Here is a 19899-nt window from a genome sequence, read left to right on the forward strand (position 1 = left end):
TGTCTCAGAGTCGGGGTTCGCTGTTGCATCCCAATCTTCAGTCTTTACATCTGACTGCTTGGTTTCTCTCCCTCTGACTTCGGTTCCGGTGTCTCGGGCCGTGAGGGACGTTTTGGAGGCCTCGCGTAAGGTCTCGACTCGGCTTTGCTATACTCAGAAATGGACCAGGTTTTCATCCTGGTGTTCTTTGAATAGTCTGCAACCAGATTCGGTGCCTGTGGCTTCGCTTCTGGAATATCTTTTGCATTTGTCTGAGTCTGGCCTGAAAACGACTTCCATTCGGGTGCATCTCAGTGCCATTGCAGCATTCCATTGGCATCTTGAGGGTCGTTCTCTCTCTCTTCATCCTCTGGTGACACGTTTCATGAAGGGGCTAGTGAATATCCATCCTCCTCTGAAACCTCCTCCGGTGGTGTGGGATCTTAATGTGGTCTTGGCTCAGCTTATGAAGCCTCCCTTTGAACCCATCGACAAGTCGCATCTTAAGTTTCTTACTTGGAAAGTAGTCTTTTTGATTGCACTCACATCTGCTCGTCGAATCAGTGAGTTACAGTCCTTGGTTGCGGATCCTCCTTTCACGGTCTTTCATCATGATAAGGTGGTTCTCCGCACCCATCCAAAATTTTTACCTAAAGTTGTGTCTGATTTCCACCTCAATCAGTCTATTGTCCTTCCGGTGTTTTTTCCGAAGCCCCATTCTCATCCTGGTGAGGCGGCGCTTCATACCCTTGATTGTAAGAGGGCGTTGGCCTTTTATCTCCAACGCTCCAAGTCTTATCGGAAGGTTCCTCAATTATTTTTGTCCTTTGATCCTAATCGTTTGGGACACCCGGTTTCAAAGCGCACCTTGTCCAACTGGTTAGCTGCTTGCATTTCTTTTTGCTACGCTCAGGCTGGTCTCCCGCTTGCGGGTCGCGTTACGGGTCATAAAGTCCGGGCGATGGCAGCTTCTGTGGCTTTCCTCCGATCTACACCTATGGAGGACATTTGTAAAGCTGCCACTTGGTCTTCGGTTCATACGTTCACCTCCCACTACTGTCTGGATACTTTGTCCAGAAGCGACGGCCGGTTTGGCCAGTCGGTGTTACGTAACCTGTTTTCATAATTTGCCATCCTCCCACCTGCCCTTTTTTGGTTGGCTTGGAGGTCACCCACATGTGAGAATATCATGCCTGCTTGTCCTGGGATAAAGCACAGTTACTTACCGTAACAGGTGTTATCCAGGGACAGCAGGCATATATTCTCACAACCCGCCCACCTCCCCGGGGATGGCTTTCTTTGCTATGTTATGGAACTGAGGACCACGAGGTGGGGATGCGCCCTCTAGTGGCAAGAAGGCTAGCACATGCGTGGTGCAGTGTGCAAACTTGAAACTTCTAGCAAGTTTGCTTGAAAAGCTGTCCGCGCTGGGGCTCCGTAGATGACGTCACCCACATGTGAGAATATATGCCTGCTGTCCCTGGATAACACCTGTTACGGTAAGTAACTGTGCTTTATCTGCAGTCCTCTAGTATGTTACTTATCCAGTTAACTTTATAATTGCATATTCAGTGTTCCAACCTAAGTGCATAAGTTGATTGATGATCATTTTTCCACTGACTTGAAGCAGAATTCTTGCTGCTGAACATTGAATCCGAAGGTTTTCAAGTGGCAAATATCATTACAAACTTTCCTGTAAGGAGTGAAATATTGAAAGGCCTGATCTGCCATCACAATCTAGTCTATCTAATTAATTTCCTTTGCAGTTGATGTAAATATTAAACTCTAGCTCTTTTAATCATAAATACATTTTATGAAGTCTCTTATTTGTTTTGTTTAGATCAGTGGTTCTCAAACCTCTCTTGGGGGACCCCCCTCAGCCAGTTGGGTTTTCAGGGTATCCACAATGAACATTTGTAAGAGATTTGCATGTACTGCCTCCAATGCATGCAAATCTCTCTCATGAATATCCATTAAGGATCTCCTGAAAAATGGCTGGCTAGGGGTCCCCCAGGACAGGTTTGAGAACCACTGGTTTAGGAGCATAAGCTCCATAGAACAGGATCTGTCTCTTGTGTTTATTTGTACAGCATTGTGCATGTTGTAATGCAATAGACATTAATAGTAATAGTACCTGAGACTCCACTTGATTCCTGATTTTTGCCTCATTTTACAAATAATGATCCTCTGCTTATCTAATTTATCTAATGCTTTTCTGGAATGATTTTGCTGCTTTATTTGATTCATTGGACAGTGCTATTTTTTTTTTATTGTTATTTTTATTGCTCTTATTTTATATAGGAATATGACACAACACCTTGGAAGAAAAAAAAAGAATGGAATCAACATTTCTCCCCAACAACAGGAACCTGCAAAATTAGCTCATCTCCTTGTCCTAATGAAAAAGGCAATACACTAAGATTCAGAAAACAGGCTTCAAATGGTCAGTTAAACATTTTGCTCTTTGCTATCTAGAGGTGACGGAGCAAGGTGAATTATTGTACCATTGAAGAAACAAGTCTACCTATACAGTATATGGACCTGTTCTTTGCCTTAGTATTAATGCAAGTTGTATTTGCAATAAAGAGGTCATCTTTGAGGATTAACCAGGAGATAAATAGCCAGGAATGGTCTTTATTATTGAATCCTTGGTTTCAATCAAGTATGAATCCTATTTTATTGGAAATTTATACTCCTGGCTATAAAATCACCCATGTTTAATTGTGAATTAAAAAAGGTGGAGCTATAGCATTAATTCATGAGGAATTTTTTTGTGAGGTTCAGTTATTCAACTCTGTCTCCAATTCCAAATTAGAGATAATGATTTGAAGTATTTTAGATACCTTGTTGCATAATTCTTTGAGATGTATTTTATTATATTGCCCTCCAGGAAAGTGATCAGATCCTCAAATAGGATATGATTTTGTTTCTCAATATGTGGTTACTTTTGAAAATTGTATAACTTTAAGAGACCTGAAACTACATCTAGAAAATATATTAGACCCAAATATGGGTTTACTAAAGTATAAAGTATACATATTCATGGTCATCATATTTGACTTCTTCTGATTTGGTAATGTCAAATATTTTATGGCAGTTAACTCCATGTAATGAGGTGGAGAACTCCCGATAAGAAGAAAAGTGTTATTCCAATTAAATATAGTAAGGAATGCCTCGTGTATCACCCAAATTTTCCTTGATTTAATAAAGAATTACTGGAAATAAAATGGAATTGCTGATATCCAGACATAGCTTGGATTAAGTCATCAAATATTAACCCACCTTTTACAAAGCCTTGTTAGGCTTTTTTTTTATCACCGTCTGTGGTATTAGCTCCGATGTTCATAGGAATTCTATGAGTGTCGGAGCTAATACCACCATGGCCGGCAATAAAAAAGCCTAAAGCAGCTTCATAAAGGTGGTGGGGGGGGGGAGATAAGTTAACAAGGAGGACATCTATGATTTATAAAAGAAGGCAAGAAAGCTTATTACTTAGTTTTAAATGGTAAGCAACCTGTAAATCAGAAAAAAACTATTTGCTCTAGTAGAAAAATTAACTGAACAGCAGATGTCATTTCATGTGACAATACGAATATCTTCACCATGAGCATCAGAAATTTTAAAATTGAAAATTGAGAGAATCCTCTCACAGGTGGTTATTGATTTTAATGCAGAGGAGGATAGTATAGCATTAGGAACCAGTATTTGGACAAACTTTCAATTAGTATAATCAACAGAACTGGTTCCTAGGATAAAAAAATTAAAAAAAAAAGTTCACCTGCTCCTCTAATCTGGATTGCTGTCCTACTTAATTTTGAAATCATTTCTTTGTTGGCTAGTTAGCTAGCTCAATGAGAGAGATTCCCGCAGAAAACATTGTCTTCACTAGGGGATATTCTTTGAACTCCTATATTGAAAGTTACTACTATTGAGAAGGTGGCGGTATACAAGTCCCAATCCCTTTTCATTTCCCTATTTTTTTTGAATAGGTTATATAATGTGATCTGTTCTCTGCATTCCCCACCACCCCCTTTTACGAAGCTGTGTTGGGCTTTTTTTTATTGCTGGCCATGACAGTATTAGCTTCAACACTCATAGAATCCCTATGAGCGTCGGAGTTAATACTGCCACAGCCGGCAATAAAAAAGCCTAATGTGGCTTCATAAAGGGGTGGGGGTTATTTGGTAGACCATATGCTGTTAATACAAGGCTATGTGCCAGTCTATTTGATATCACCATTTTTCTATCTTCTGAAAGACTCATGCGTACAGAATCGTCAATACCCTTCTCTGAGACAAGTAAAAGTAAAAAGGTTTCTTACTGCTATATTTGCATGCTGGAATACCCTTCCAATGACTATTAGATCAGAACTCTGTTATATGAAATTTAGGAAAAGATTTAAAGATTTTATTTTTCAAACATTTTGTTTTTGTAATTACTGTAGTTTAGTTTGTTGTATTGTATATTTAAGTTTAGTGCTTTTGTGTATTGCTAATAATTGCTAGATATCTTTTTATTGTAATCTGTACAAAGCCGATGTGTATGTAGTGGAATGTAAGTATTAATTGTAATGCTTAGGATTAGAAATATATTGAGACCTTCTCGCTTTTAAATTTTGGCTGCTTATTCCTCTCACTCTGTCTTCTCTGTTGCAGCCCTGAGCGTGCCCATTAAATTAGTTGAAAAATGTATCTTTCAGGATTCAGACTAAGACATGCATTCTTTTATAATACAAATAGATAATTATGGACAGATTTTTCATGGGTTTTATTCTTTTGTGTACAGCAGTCTATGTGGAACCAGCTGTATCCAGCAGAGGGCAGCTTCAAACAGAAGAGGATAAGTAAGTTCATACAACTGTGATTTCTAATGGTACTTCTAGTTCTTTAATGTGTTTCTGACCAAGGAACTGATTGTACTAACCAGCATGTTAATGATCTCTTTGTAGGAAAGTTTGTTACCCATGCAAATGAGCTGGATAGCATAGCCTGGACATCCAGATGATTAAAAATATATATATATATTCTAGATGTATTTTTCGAAAATGGGCATTTTCCCACTGCCGACTTTGGACGTACCATTCACTCAAAGTGGACTTGGATGTATGTTTTGATTAAGCCCCTCCACGTTTACAGTATGAAGTAGCACTAGAAAAATGGTTAGTAGTAGTGAATTGGGTCCTATAGGCCTATAGTGAAAATCCATATTTTACTAAAGTAATCTAGCTTATATTTTCTTTACTCTGCAGCTTCATGACATTGTTATCTAAAGTTGAAAAATCATTGGGAAAGTTTGTGAAAATGAGAGAAAATCTGAAGCATATTCAGGTATGTTTTCTTAAAATTTAACTCTTTCCCTAACCTTATTCTTTCAGGAAATTGGGCCTGAGATAAAACATTTTATAAAAGCATTTTCTCTTCATTAAGGGACCCTTTGACTAAGCTGTGTTCGGTGCTAACGCATGCCTAATGCTGGATGAGCTAAAAGTTCTCTGTTAGTTTTGTTGCCTGCATGCACACTAAGCACACAGTATTCATTTTTTTGGGTAGGGAGTGTGGCATGGGTGGGAATTGGTGGAGAGTGGGTGTGAAACCAGTAACAAGTGTGGCATAGTAGTTAAAGCTACAGCCTCAGCCCCCTAAGGTTGTGGGTTCAAACCCATGCTGTTCCTTGTGACCTTGAGCAAGTCACTTAGGACTAGATTCACGAACCTGCCCAATCGGGACCGATCCGTGTCCAATCCGGGCAGGTCCGATGAATTCACAAAACTTTAAAATGTAGATGGGGGCGATCGGAGGAACGTCCCCATCTATCGGCCTGGATCCCTGTTGTACGATCCCAATGCATGCGCAGACCCTGACAGTAGTGACAGGAGAAGCAGCCTCCTGTCACTGCTGTCAGGGCTTGTAATTTTTTTTTTAATCGGGCAGATATTTAGCGTGTTTTACACACGCAAAATATCTGCTCGGTTTAAAAAATAAAGCCCTCCCCCGGAAATGCTTCCTCCCTCCCCAAACCCCTAAAAAAATGCACCTCCCCAAACGCGGCCCTGCCGAAGAAAAGGCAAGAGGGATGCCAACAACTCCCTCCTACCATGTGAAACCCCAACTAGCCTTGCCCGGCCATGCCGGGCCCAGCCCACCTTCTTCTCTCCCTGTACCTTAACCTAGGCCGGCTGGCTAGCTGTGCCCGACCCACCCCCTCCCCGTACCTTTGTAATATCATTGGGAGCAGGAAGGGTGCCATTGTTTTGGCCAATCAGGGACTTCCCTAGACTCCTCCCTAAGGAAATCCCTGATTGGTTGAGGCGCCCCAGGCCCCTCCAAAGGGAGGAGCCCGAGGCACCTCAGCCAATCAGGGCCTTAGGCCCCTCCCCGTGCATCTGATGATGCATTGGGGTGTGGCCTAAGGCTGCACTTGTGGCGGAGAAGGCGTGGAGCAGGAGGTTACTGAACACCCCTCCTGCTTCCAACGATATACAAGCTACTGGGAGGGGGTGGGCCTTGCCCGGTCATCCAGCCAGCCTCGGAGGAGGCCTGGAGAAGGAGGGACTGAGCACCCCTCATGCTCCCAATGATATTAAAAAGGTATGGGGAGTGGGTGGGCCGGGCCCAGCCAGCCAGCTGGCATAGATTAAGGTACAGGGAGGGGAGGTGGGCTGGGCCCGGCATAGCTGGGCCAGGCAAGGTCAGTTGAGGTTCCACAAGGCAGGAGGGAGTTGTTGTCATCCCTCCTGCCTTTTATGAGGCATCGGCACATTGGGGGGGGGGGGCATTGATGCAGGGGTGAATGCGTCCAAGCTGCAAATTTTTTTTTTTTTTTTTAATTTTAACTATTGTAAGCCAGGGAGCCAGTGGTTTTAACCCGCAGGTTAAAACCACGGGCTCACAGTGTAGGAAAGGGCAGGAGAGATTTGGGGCAGCATGCAGTTCCCCTCATTTGCATGCACGGATTGGAAGCAGATCACAGGAGAGGTTAGTGAATCAGGCTGGAGGGCAATCAGGTCGCTAAGGGGTCGCAAACCGATCGGTACACGATCGGTTTGCTTTGTGAATCTAGCCCTTAATCCCCCCATTGCCCCAGGTACATTAGATAGATTGTGAGCCCTCTGGGACTGACGGATAAATGCCTGAGTATCTGAATAAATTCATGTAAAACCGTTCAGAGCTCTCTGGGGAGAATGGTATAGAAAATTGAATAAATAAATAAACATGATTTACATGGAACAATAAATGCAAATCTTTTTAAAAGCCACACACTAATGGTAACATTAGCCATAGCCTTAAATAAAAAACCCTCATAAATGTCTTTCTTCTCCTCAGATCTCATGCAAGAATTAGAAAATAAGTTAAAACATCAGGAATTTAAATGTCTTTTCTGTCCAGTTTTGTGTAGTTCTCAATAATGCCAAAATTTTAATTCTAAAATAAATTGAACATTTTCAAGGGGAAAGAAGAAATGAGGAAGCAATAAAAGACTTTATAGTATGAATAAAAACAAAGCTGTTTAAATACCACTTAGGGCTCCTTTTACTAAGATATGCTAGCGGTTTTAGCACGTGCTACAATGCTGCATACGCTAAACGCTAACGACTCTATAGAGCTTGCGTTAGTATTTTTCGTTTACCACGTGGTTAGCGTGCACTAAAAATGCTAGCGCACCTTAGTTGAAGGAGCCCTTAGAAGTGAAGAGTTTAGCAAATATGTATTTGATCTCAGTATAGTTTTTAAGCTTATGATCTTCTCCTCCCCCCAAAAAAAAAAAAAAAAAAAAAAGATAGCACTTAAAATAGCTAGCAGGAGAAAACCTTTCTGCAGGTGTTCCAGTCACACACAGAATCCTCCATAGGGACAAAATAGGTGAAAACATTATTGAATGTATATCACAACTTGCAGCTTTTCATCAGATATTGGAAAATGGGAAGTTGTTTTGTGATGAGCTGCTGCCAAAGCTGGTCTGTTCCTTCTGCCACTGAGACAGCTAACACAGCAGAGGGTCACCTAAGCTGTCCAGAAGGGCATTCCAATTCTACAGCTCTGTTTAACTTCAAAGATTGTCAGACCACTTATACTGCTTGTTCCCTGTACCTATCAACAGGGGAATTTCTATTCCTTTTCTTTTTTTTTTCATTCCAGGAAGCAATTTTTCTTCATTCCTAATCTGACCATGAGAGAATAAAATTGAATTATAAAGTTATTTTTCTTTATCTATCTAAAAAATTCTGATGCTTCTTGGGATTTTGTTTAATGATTATTGAAATATGTTTGACTATCTGGTCAGTATACATGTCCAGATTATATGCATAATCCATACTGCACTTACTGCTGATCTGAACCAAATGTCCTAAGAATTTTTTTTGTCATATTTTTAAAGTATCATAACTAGTTAAGTTAATATTTTTCTAATTCAGTAGGAGTAAATTTTAGATGACCTTTTTGTGTTACTTTAGATTTTTTAAATCAGTTTAGAGGTGAACTATCCCATATGTAATATCAAGTTTCAAGTTTATTTAAAAATTTATTATACCACCTAATCAGGCTTCTAGGCGGTGTATATCAATAAAAGGCAATTATAAATGATATTTAAATAGTAAATTAAAACAACTAGATAAGTAAATATAAACATAACTGGGGAAAGTTAGTGTGACAGACAGATGGACAGATAAACTTGAGCGAAAGGAAAGTGGGGTAGAACTACAAAATTAAAAGAAAAGAAACATGGAAGGGACAAACAAAAGGTACGGGAATAATCTTGGGTGAGGAATGTCAAGCTGTCCTTATGAGGACAATTGCAATTCAAAGGTGTCCTCAAAAAGGTTTTAAATTTGGATTTGAAATAATTTAGGTTTGATTCTTCTCTTAGGTAGGTTGGTATGGAGTTCCAGAGGGAGGGTGCAATAACTGAAAAAATATTTGATCGCATGGTATTAATATGTTTTAGAGATGGAATATTGAGATGATGTGGGGTATTCTAGAAGTAGGGAGATCCTGGATTCTATACAAGGAGAGTCTACGCAGAAAGGGGTCATACTAGACTTAGTGCTTAGAAATGGAGAAAGTGTTTCTTATGTTACAGTAAGTGATCATCTGGCATCTAGTGATCACTGGTATGGCTTAATATTAAGACGGGTATAGAGAAGGCTCATTCAAAAGTAAAGGTTCTAGACTTTTAAAAAACTAACTTTGTTTGGATGGGGGATTACGTCAAGAAATTGTCTGGATGGGAATGTCTGGAAGGAGTGGAAATGCAGTGTGCAAAACTGAAAGGAGTAATTGTAAGAGCGACAAACCTTTTTGTGAGGTAAGTAAGTAAAAGTAAGAAGAAAAGAAGGCTGCTTTGGTTCTCAAAAGTAGTAGCTAAGAAGGTAAGGAATACAAGGTTAGCTTTCATAAACTACAAAAGATCACAGAAAGAGGAAGACATGCAAAAATATCTGGAAAAGTTAAGAGAGGTTGGTTGTGTAGTCAGGAAAGTAAAGATGCAAGTGGAAGAAAAAAATAGCTGAAACGGTAAAACGGGGAGACAAGACATTTTTTAGATATATTAGTGAAAGGAAGAAGTGCAAAAGTGGCATTGTGAGACTCAAAAGTTTCAGGTTTATTTAAAAATTTGATATACCGCCTTATCAAAATTCAAAGCGGTTTTACATAATATATAAAAATAAAGAGTAGAAAGGCATACATTAAAAACAAATTATAATTATTAAAACAGACAGTCAAACAAATAGACGAACATTAACTTACCGAAACAAAATGAAAAAGGGTAGAAATACATTTGTGTAATAAAAAAGAAAGGGAGAAGGATCAAAAAGTGAAGTGGAGGAATATATAGAAGCTGACAAAAGAAAAGGCTGAATTGCTAAACAAATATTTCTGTTCTGTGTTCATGGCTGAAGTGCCGGGAATAGGACCACAGAAGACAAACATGAATAGGTATGGAGGAGTGGTAGACCCTGATCAATTTTCAGAGGGTTGTATTCGTGAAGAGCTAGCTAAAATAAAAGTAGACAAAGCGATGGGGCCGGATGATGTACATCTGAGGGTGCTGAAGGTTCTGGTGGCTCTACTGACTTACCTTTTCAATGAGTCTCTAGAGTGGGGAGTGATACTAGAGGACTGGAGAAGGGCGGATGTGGTCCCTCTCCACAAAAGTAGAAGTAAGGAAGAAGTAGGGAATTACAGGCTGGTAAATCTGAATTCTGTAGTAAGCAAATTAATGGAAATGCTTTTAAAACAGAGAGTGGTAAAGTTTCTAGAATCTTGTGGATTACAGGACCGGAGGCAACATGGATTCACTAGAGGTAGGTCTTGTCAGACAAACCTGATCAATTTCTTTGACTGGGTGACCAGAGAATTGGATAGAGCGAGTGCGCTAGATGTGGTATATTTAGATTTTAACAAAACCTTTGACAGTGTTTATTTTTTTGTTTTTTTAATATAATTTATATTCCGCATATTCTACAATTCTTGTGGATTACAAATTATTCAGGTACTCAAGCATTATTCCCTGACTGTCCCGATGGGCTCCCACTCTATCTAATGTACTTGGGGCAATGAGGATTAAGTGACTTGCCCAGAGCCACAAGGAGCATTGCGGGATTTGAACCCACAACCTCAGGGTGCCAAGGCTGGAGCTCTAACCATTGCACCACACACTCCACACAGACGTCTAATTAATAAACTGAGCGCCCTAAGGATGGGTCAAGAACTAGTTGAGTTGAAGGTGACAGAGGGAGATCGCTCTGAGGAAAGGGATGTTACCAGTGGTGTGCCTCAAGGTTCTGTTCTTGGGCCTATTCTTTTTAACCTTTTTATAAACGATATTGCTGCAGAAGAGTGGGACTTGGGTGTGATTGTATGTGATGTTCTTAAGGTGGCCAAACAGGTTGAAAAGGTGACGGCGAAAGCTAGAAGGATGCTAGGGTGCATAGGGCAAGATATGGCCAGTAGGAAAAAAGAGATATTAATGCCCTTGTATAAGACTCTGGTGAGACCTCATTTAGAATATTATGTACAGTTCTGGAGGCTGCACCTTCAAAAAGATATAAAAAGGATGGAGTCGATACAGAGGAAGGCTACTAAAATAGTGCATGGTCTTTGTCATAAGGCATATGGGGACAGACTTAAAGATCTCAATCTGTATACTTTAGAGGAAATGCCCTAATGCAAATGATAAAATAATTCCATCTGTAATCTCATGCCATGTTGTGGCTGGCAAAGATTGGGCAGCAACGAATGGGCATTGCATCTGCCCTGGACCATGAGTGGTAAAAAGGAAGTCCTTTGAGGGGGTTGAGAACTATCTGGGAAATGGGGAGAAGGGAGGGCTTGGACCTTGTAGAAGTTGGGGGTGAGAAGAGCTTGAGCCACGGGGAGAGGGATCCTGCCTGTGCTAGCCCAGGATCATCAGCTTTGTGGCCCAGTGTTCCCGTGCTACTGGAATAATGCATGCACTGTTATTCTTTGAAAATGGAATTCAGCAACCTGCCTTTCACCGCTTCTTGATAATCATGTTTCTTTTGATAATCATGTTTCTCCCTCCTCCCCTCTACCTAAAGAAATTTGGATCTTTCAGGAATGCTATTAACATGATATTTGTACTTATTTTTCAGACTTTAGAGGGCAGTAGAGAGCTTGAAAATGTCATTGGTACATCGGATGCTTTCAGAAACTTAAAAGCTGAACTTCAGAAAACCAAAGAACTCGGTAAGACTCTCCTTCAAACTATTGATTTATTACTTATGAACATAAGCCTAAAAGTTTATCTTATGAACATAACTGCTGTAATTGTATAGCAGCAGTTAAAAATGTGCTTCTATATAATAATTATTCTGTATTACCACCAGTGTGTTGGATAATAAATATGATTAAAGTGTTGGAGAGGGGGAGCTTATGTGACTCGCTCAGGGAATCTATTAAGGGTCTTCAGTTTGATTGTGTAGGGCAGTGGATAAAGTTCTCATAGTTATTATATTCAGTGTCTGCAATGGTTTGCAAGAACCAGACCAGCAGAAAGTTGAGCAGACCAAAACAAACCAAAGTAGTTCAAATATAATCCAAAAATATTTTATTAGCAGCAACACTGGAGAGGTTAAATGTTACCCGACTTAACAAAGTTTCACCCTTCCTGGACTGTGTCGGGGGACAGTGATATGTTTCTCTCCTTCTGTCGTTGATCGAAGAAGGGCAAAACTTGGCCAAATTGGGCAAAGTATTTTAACCCTTCCAGTGCTGTTGCAAATAAAATATTTTTGAATTATTTTTGGACTATTTTGGTTGGTTTAGATCTGATCAACTTTCTACCATTAAATATGGTGTGTCATGAGGCATTAAAAGACACAGTTGCCACTGATTTCCAGAAACCTGGAATTGGCAACAGATAAACATAGTAAAATGTGGGCAGTTGGCATGCACTATGAAATCTGTGGATTCTTGCTCACTCACTGTTCCCCCATATGCTGCTACTTCTAAAAGCCAGCTCAGGAGCTGAAAAGAGGTGGTAAGAGGACCAAGGCAGAAGCAGTGAGCATGCTTGTGACATTTAAACCTCCCTGGAATACTTGCTGAGCATCCAGGTTCTACTGCTGAGAAAGAGAAGTAGAGACTGGGGAAAGTAGAGAAGGTTGAAAAGTTGAAGGTAAAGGACTGTGGCTCACTGGAGGGTGGGGGGAGAAAGACAAAAAGTTGGGAAGCAGAAAGGCAGAGGAAAACCAGAGAGAAGGCAAGTTAAGAACATAGTGCTAGATGCCCTAAAGCCAGCAATCGTCACTAAACCTGTTTTCACAGGGGAGGGGCCTTAGGCGACTGAACTAATCAGGGCCTTTTGCCCCTCCCTGTGTATCCATGATGCACCGGGGAGGGGAAGGCCCGTCATTTAGGAATAGTGGGCATGAAGCAGGATCCTCGGAGTGGGCTTTCTGCTTCTAACTTTTTTAAAAGGTACAAGGAAGTTTTGGGGGGGAAGTGCAGGGGGAGGGAGGGCGTCTGCTGGCAGGATGGAATGGGTATCCCTCCTGCCATTTTTGAGGGGTTTCGGGGGGAGACAGTGGCTTGGGGGTACCAGGGGCAGTGGGGGCCCATGGCACGGGGGTGTTCTGTGTGGCAGGAGGGAGTGGGCATCTCTCCTGCCTATTTGAGGGGGAGGGGATTAGTTCAGGGGAGTCGGTGGTGCAGGGGTATTTGGCCAGGCAGGAAGGAATAGGCATCCCTCCTGCCATGGGGGGTTGTTGGGGAGGGCCATTAGCGTGGAGGGAGGGCTTTTTTCTTTTTTTTAAATTGGGGCAGTTTGTGCGTGCGTAACATACGCACAACATCTGTGCTATTAAAATAAAAAAGAAGCCCTAACAGCAGGCTGCTTCCCTTATCACTGCTGTTAGGGCTCTGCGCATGTGTCAATCGCTCACTGAGCGTTTGATCTGTCGGATTTGCACTAGAGGTCTGCACGGGAACGGGGATTTCAGGAATGCAGCTACTGCTCTTAACAACATCAGACCTCCAAACCAATACTAATGGAGAATGAAAGGGAAAGCTGCCTTGTGTATGAGAAAGTCAGCTAATAGAGGGCTTCCCAAATCCCAAGTTTTCCCCAATGAAAAGAAATTTCCTTTCTCTAAACATAGGTGATGATAAAAGTATATGGGCAGAAGAGTGTGACATAGTGGTTACAGCTACAGCCTCAGTACCCTGAGGTTGTGGGTTCAATCCCCGTGCTGCTCCTTGTGACCCTGGGCAAGTCACTTAATCCTCCACTGCCCAAGTATGTTAGATAGAGTGTGAGCCCGCTGGGCCAGATAGGAAAAATGCTTGAAGTACCCATATGTAAACCACTTTGAGTATTTTTGTAAAGCTACAAAAAGGCGGTACACAAATCCCAGTCTCCCCGTCCCCCACTAATAATAAGTGAAATCCAATTTATATAAACATAGCTTGTGATTTTGTCTTTGTCAAACCCCCTAATATACTACAGCTTGTGATTTTAAGGGAAGCCTCATTTAAAACATCATCAGACTAATATTCAAAGCTATTTAACTGGCCAGGAATGGCTCCTGACTGGTTAAATAGCATTTTAGCACTTCAGCATGAAATAACCTGTTGAATATTTGTGGTTATCAGCTAGCCACTAAGCACCTTTATTGCATGATATAGCCAACTATGCATAAGTATTCAGTGCTAAACCAGCAATATTTAGTGGCTAAAATAGGCTACATAAATCCAGACCTATCTTTAACTGCTAAGCACTTAAGCAGTTAGCTCTGAATATTGACATAATTGATTAAGTTGCCACAGCCTTCCTGTAACTTTGGGCACAAAATTCACTGGACCAGGTGGTCCTTCCACACTCAAAGGAGGATGGTGCGAGTGCGATGGTGAGAGAGGAGGTAAGCTTTGATTCTAGCTGTTAAGATCTTTCCTTGAGGCAGTGGGAGTTGGAGAGATGGTCAGTGGAAGAAGTGTGGTAAAAGATACATTAGCTTTGATATCCCACTAGATACTTTTGGAGGCTTTAATGGAACGTGAGATTTTGGCACATGAGATGGAGTATCTTTGCCTCTTGTTTACAGGTTTGCCCCACAGTTGTAACCTTCCGTATGGTTTGGGAGGCTAAAGCTAATTTGTCTAAGGTTCTGGCCCCCCAAGTGAATGGATTGACCAGTTCATTTCAAGGCAGAAAGAAATTGTACCAAACAGGAAAGAGTTATTTCCTATTTATCAAATTTATAAGGAAATGTGGATTTAAATTCAGCTTAGTCTGAGATTAATATTAGAGGGGAAATGGATAACTAGAAGAATGCGGTAAAATGCTGCCCGATCCAAGAAAGCGTCTTGCTGAGAGGCTGGAGAGGTCGGCTTTTCTGGAGCTCCGTGGTGGTGAGTGTATTGGTTCTCTTGCCGGGAACATGGGCAAGAGAAAGGGAATGACGAAAGCCCGAGTCCCAGCAGTTAGCCAAGTACTGCTGATGAAACAAACTACCTTGGAGGATTACAGAATGCCGACTGGACCCATGTCGGTTGTCTCCTCTGATCAAGCGCAACACGCGTAATGTGCACATGTGAGTTGTGCTAGCGGCAATGGGATCTCGTTGAGTCCTGAGAATAGACGTTTCCTTGTATTTGTTTTGTATTGCTTGAGGGTTCAACTTTTACTTTCTGTTTTTTTCCCCAAAACAGCTATTGGATTTTCTTGTAGCTAAAGAGGAGATTAAGGTAATTTTATGACTCTCCAATGGAGAAGGAATGCCGTGATCAGATTGAGACAATGATGTGGGGAAGCCTCCAGAGAAAGTATTTTGCTTTATTTTCCTTATTATTTCTATGTAACTTGACGATTATTTCCGACAAATTGTGGACTGTCTTAAGATGATGATCTTTCCTGATATCTTGGTTTCTTTTTGTTATATTACTGAAATTTCATTATCATGGATGTATTGAAGAGACTGCGAATTTGAAATGTTAGAAAAATAAAATTTAAAAAAAGAAGAATGTGGTAAAAGCAGTTATTGAATTTCCCTTGTTCTATAAGTATCTCACAATGTGATATGTTGCACAAGTATATGATGGAAATCCTAGGAATACCAATGGCTAATTTACTACCATGCACTAAGGTTTTTTATTTGCCTTCAGAAAAGCTGCAGCCTCAAGAGCAACTGGAGGTAGATAAAGCACAAGACTTTGATGTGGGAGATTTAACTGGATTTATAGAAATATCTGTTTGAGTTGGTGAAAACCACTACCTTTATGGTTACTTTTGCCTTGGTTTATAAGGATTTACTTTACAAATCGCTAAAAGTGTGGATTTTTCCAGATGTTTCAAAAGAAACTCAAAAGGTTCAACTAGTCATTGTTGGAGCAAAGATGCGCGCTAGATGTGATTTACTTAGATTTCAGCAAAGCCTTTGACACGGTTCCTCATAGGAGGCTCTTGAATAAACTCCATGGGCTGAAGTTAGGGCCCAAAGTGGTGAACTAGATTGGAAAACTGGTTCATGGACAGATGCCAAAAGGTGGTGGTTAATGGAATTTGCTCAGAGGAGGAAAAGGTGAGTAGTTGAGTGCCTCAAGGATCGGTGCTGGGACTGATTCTGTTCAATATGTTTGTGAGTGACATTGCTGAAGGTTAGAAAGTAAGGTTAGCCTTTTTGCAGATGATACCAAGATTTGTAATAGAGTGGATGCCGTGGAGGGAGTAGAAAACATGAAGAAGGATCTGCAAAAGTTAGAAGAATGGTCTAACGTCTGGCAACTAAAATTCAATGTGAAGAAGTGCAGAGTGATGCATCTTGGGGGGTCGAAATCCATGGGAGCCATATGTGCTGGGAGGTGAGAGGCTGATAAGCACAGATGGAGAGATGGACCATGAGGTGATTGTGCATGAGGATCTAAAGGCATCCAAAACAGTGTGATAAGGAAGTGGTTGTAGCCAGAAGGATGCTAAGTTGTGTAGAAAGAGGAATAACCAGCAGAAGAAGGGAGGTGTTGATGCCCATATATAGGTCATTGGTGAGGTAACACTTGGAGTATTCTGTTCAGTTTTGGAGGCCATATCTGGAGAAGGATATAAAAGACTTGAAGCGGTCCAGAGAAAGGTGACAAAAATGGTAAGGGGTTTGAACCAAAAGAAGTACGAGAAGAGACTGAAAGACCTAAACATGTATACTCTGGAGGAGTGGAAAACCAGGAGAGATGATACAGACATTTGAATACTTGAAAGGTATTAATATAGAACCAAATCTTTTCCAGAGAAGGGAAAATAGTAAAACTAGAGGGCATAACTTGAGAGATTGCAGGGAGGAAGTTTAAGGAGTAACATTAGGAAATTCTTTTTCACTGTAGAGGATGGTGGATACCTGGAATGCCCTCCTGAGGGAGGTGGTGGAGAGGAAAACGGTGATGGAATTCTAAAAAGCATGGGGTAAACACAGAGGATCTTTAATTAGAAAACAAATGGTATAAATTTAAAGAACTAAAGCCGGTATTGGACAGACTTGTACGATTTGTGTCCCATATATGGTGATTTGGTGTAGGATGGACTGGGGAGGGCATCAGTGGGAACTCCACTAACTTGGAACATGAGGACGTTACTGGCCAGCCTTTACAGTAGATATCCTGCAAAAATCAGGATGGTTGGATAGACTGGAGTGAGCTTAGATGGCAACTTCAGCAGTTGGAGCCTAGGACAATACCAGGTGGACTTTAGTCTATGGCCCAGAAATATCAAAGAAGAGACAAGTTAATTTAATCTAGTATTTTTAATGGGTATAACTAATGGGCAGACTGGATGGACCATTCAGTCTTTATCTGCCGTCATTTACTATGTTACTATATTACATCCTGTGGTTTTGCAAGTTGGGGGTTGGCCTTTTTTCTTAAATTTCCATGTAAATACATAGTTAGAAGGCTCAAAAGTATATATATTTTGCACCTTTTCAATTGCAACTTTTTTGCCACCAAGACATTAACTGTGAAGGGTTCTGAGGTAAGCCTTGCCAAGGTTGTTGTTTGAAGTAGCTCTCTCATAGTTAAGTGTCTGAATTGATAGATGAAGCCATTTAGCCTTTTCTCGATAGTATAGAAATATATTTTGTTTTACTGTAATCTCCCTTCGTTATTTTGGATACTTGCAAATTTGTGGACTATAGAGAGTGATGAGGATTTTTGTTTATTTTTTTGCTTCCATGTTTTTCCCTTAGTATCTCTGTTTCTGTCTGAGTATAATTAGCTTGATTTGTAAATTGAAATTTCATGAATATTTTTTTAAAATCTGTTTCATTTGTCTATTAGAGAAATTTTCATATTTATATGTTTCCTTTAGAATTTAGATTTTATCCACCCCTCTGCTAATATTTACATTTCAGTCCTTTAGACTTAAAGTATCTTAGATATTTTGAATAAAAGAGACTATTTTGTAACTGGGTTAAATAAAGATGTTTATAATTGTTAAGTGTTCAAAATTTGACTTTCTTAATGTCAAAACACCATCCATCCCCCCCCCCAACTATTTCATTATCATAACTGAGGGAAAGAGGATGGGATTTGATATGCTCCTTTCTGTGGTTACAGTCGACCCAGTTTACATATTATACACAGGTACAAACAAGATCTTTTATCCAAAATTCCAAAAACCTAAATTTGATGTGAGCCAGAAATAGTCAATTTCCCTGATGTAACACATTCTGAAACCAATGCAGGTGCATGTGTTTCTCCTGCTCTCTGTGCAATTCACGTTGAAGGGCTGGAAAAATGGCGGAGAGAGCTGCTGATTCCACCCAAGGGGGGTGACTTTATGGTTTTATAGTCTGGCTTTTTTTGACTTAACGTTACCGTTCCGAAAACCGAAATATGCTTGGTACCAAGGATTTTGGATAAAGGATCTTGTACCTGTACATGAACTTCCCCAGAGTCACAAGAAACTGCAGTGAAAATTGAACCCAGTTCCCCTGGTTCTCAGGTCATTGCACTAAACATTAGGCTACTCTTCCAGTTGTCACTAGAAGGAAGAGAATATGCCAGACATGTACTACTTTTCAAAACGCAGTACAGTGGTACCTCGGTTTATGAGTGCACCGGTTTGCGAGTGTTTTGCAAGACGAGCAAAACATTTGCAAAATCGGTGCCTCGGAAACCGAGCATGGCTCGATTTACGAGCACACACCCCCCCCCCCCCCCGCAATCCGGCACCTCCCCTTGCGATCCAGCACCCCCCCTGCCTCGAACTGGCACCCCCCCACCATGATCCGACCCCCCCCGACACGATTGGGCACCCCCCGCCACGATCCGACCCCCTCCCCCGATACAATTGGGCACCCCCCCCCGCCGCTTCTTACCCTCATCTGGGCACTCTTGAAGATCGGCCTCCTCGTCTGCTGGGCCTTGAGCATCTGAACATGCTCAAGGCCTGCGAGTTCACATTCTGAATGTGAACGTGAACTCGCAGGCCTTGAGCATGCTCAGATGCTCAAGGCCCAGCAGACGAGGAGGCCGATCTTCAAGAGTGCCCAGATGAGGGTAAGAAGCGGCAGGGGGGTGCCCAATTGTGTCGGGGGGATGTCGGAACATGTCGGGGGGGGGTCGGATTGTGGCGGGGGGGTGCTCAATCGTGGCGGGGGGGGAGATGCCTGATCGCAGGGGGGCCTTCGAGGGGAGCAATGCCGGTTCTCAGGGGGGGGGAATGCATCAAAGCGAGTTTCCATTATTTCATATGGGGAAACTCGCTTTGATAAACAAGCATTTTGGATTATGAGCATGCTCCTGGAAAGGATTATAATTGTAATCCAAGGTACTACTGTATTAACATTGAACTCAAATTCAAGTGGCTTCATTAATAATATGGTAGATAAATATTTTAACCCACAGATCACTATTTTTTGTTTTTCTCAGTGGCTGAAGTAGAAAAAAGAAAACAACTGCATAGTGCTGGCCAACATTCTTCCCCAGGTAATGAGAAATTTCATTCATTTTTAATTATTACAGTTTCTAAGCTATCCATTTCTAGAAGGAGGACCTTCTAGCCCAGGCTTCTCCAAGTTCAGTCCTCAAGGGCTTCAAACAGGCCAAAATTTCAGGATAACCCTAATGAATATGCATAAGAAAGACTTGCATGCCCACTACATCCATTGCATGCAGGTCATTCTCATGCATTTTTATTAAAGATATCTTGATAACCTGGTTTGCTTGCAGTCCTCAAAGACTGAAAACGTGGACAAGCCTGTTCTAGCCTGTCATGGTTTTGAATTTATACCCCAAAGCAGCATGATATTTTCAGTACCTGAGTCTGCTCATTAAAATCGATGCTGCAGGTTCCATAATGATTTAAAAAGGGGCTGATCCAGGACTGGCCTAAAATCTCCCTCCTGACACAGAGCAACTTTGTAGCTGTTATTAGATCTTATATAACATTTTCTGTGTATTCTTCCCTTTGGGTTGT

The 19899-nt window shown here is 41.2% G+C and overlaps 1 protein-coding gene across 4 annotated transcripts in view; it reads left to right on the forward strand.

Annotated features, from left to right (window-relative positions):
• The window catches only part of ITGB3BP (integrin subunit beta 3 binding protein), a 93990-nt gene that overhangs the window by 19588 nt on the left and 54503 nt on the right, over window positions 1–19899 (forward strand). For all 4 annotated transcript variants that reach the window (XR_004536683.1, XM_033917224.1, XM_033917225.1 and 1 more), the window contains exons 3-7: window positions 2281–2422; window positions 4765–4822; window positions 5228–5306; window positions 11591–11684; window positions 19353–19409. Coding sequence is in view for 3 of the 4 variants with exons in the window: in XM_033917224.1 (XP_033773115.1) it covers window positions 2281–2422; window positions 4765–4822; window positions 5228–5306; window positions 11591–11684; window positions 19353–19409 (430 nt within the window). In the remaining variant the exon portion in view is untranslated. The remainder of the gene's footprint in view (window positions 1–2280; window positions 2423–4764; window positions 4823–5227; window positions 5307–11590; window positions 11685–19352; window positions 19410–19899) is intronic.

The sequence above is a fragment of the Geotrypetes seraphini genome, chromosome 12 (genome assembly GCF_902459505.1).
Source record: "Geotrypetes seraphini chromosome 12, aGeoSer1.1, whole genome shotgun sequence".
Classification (NCBI taxonomy): Eukaryota; Metazoa; Chordata; class Amphibia; order Gymnophiona; family Dermophiidae; genus Geotrypetes; species Geotrypetes seraphini.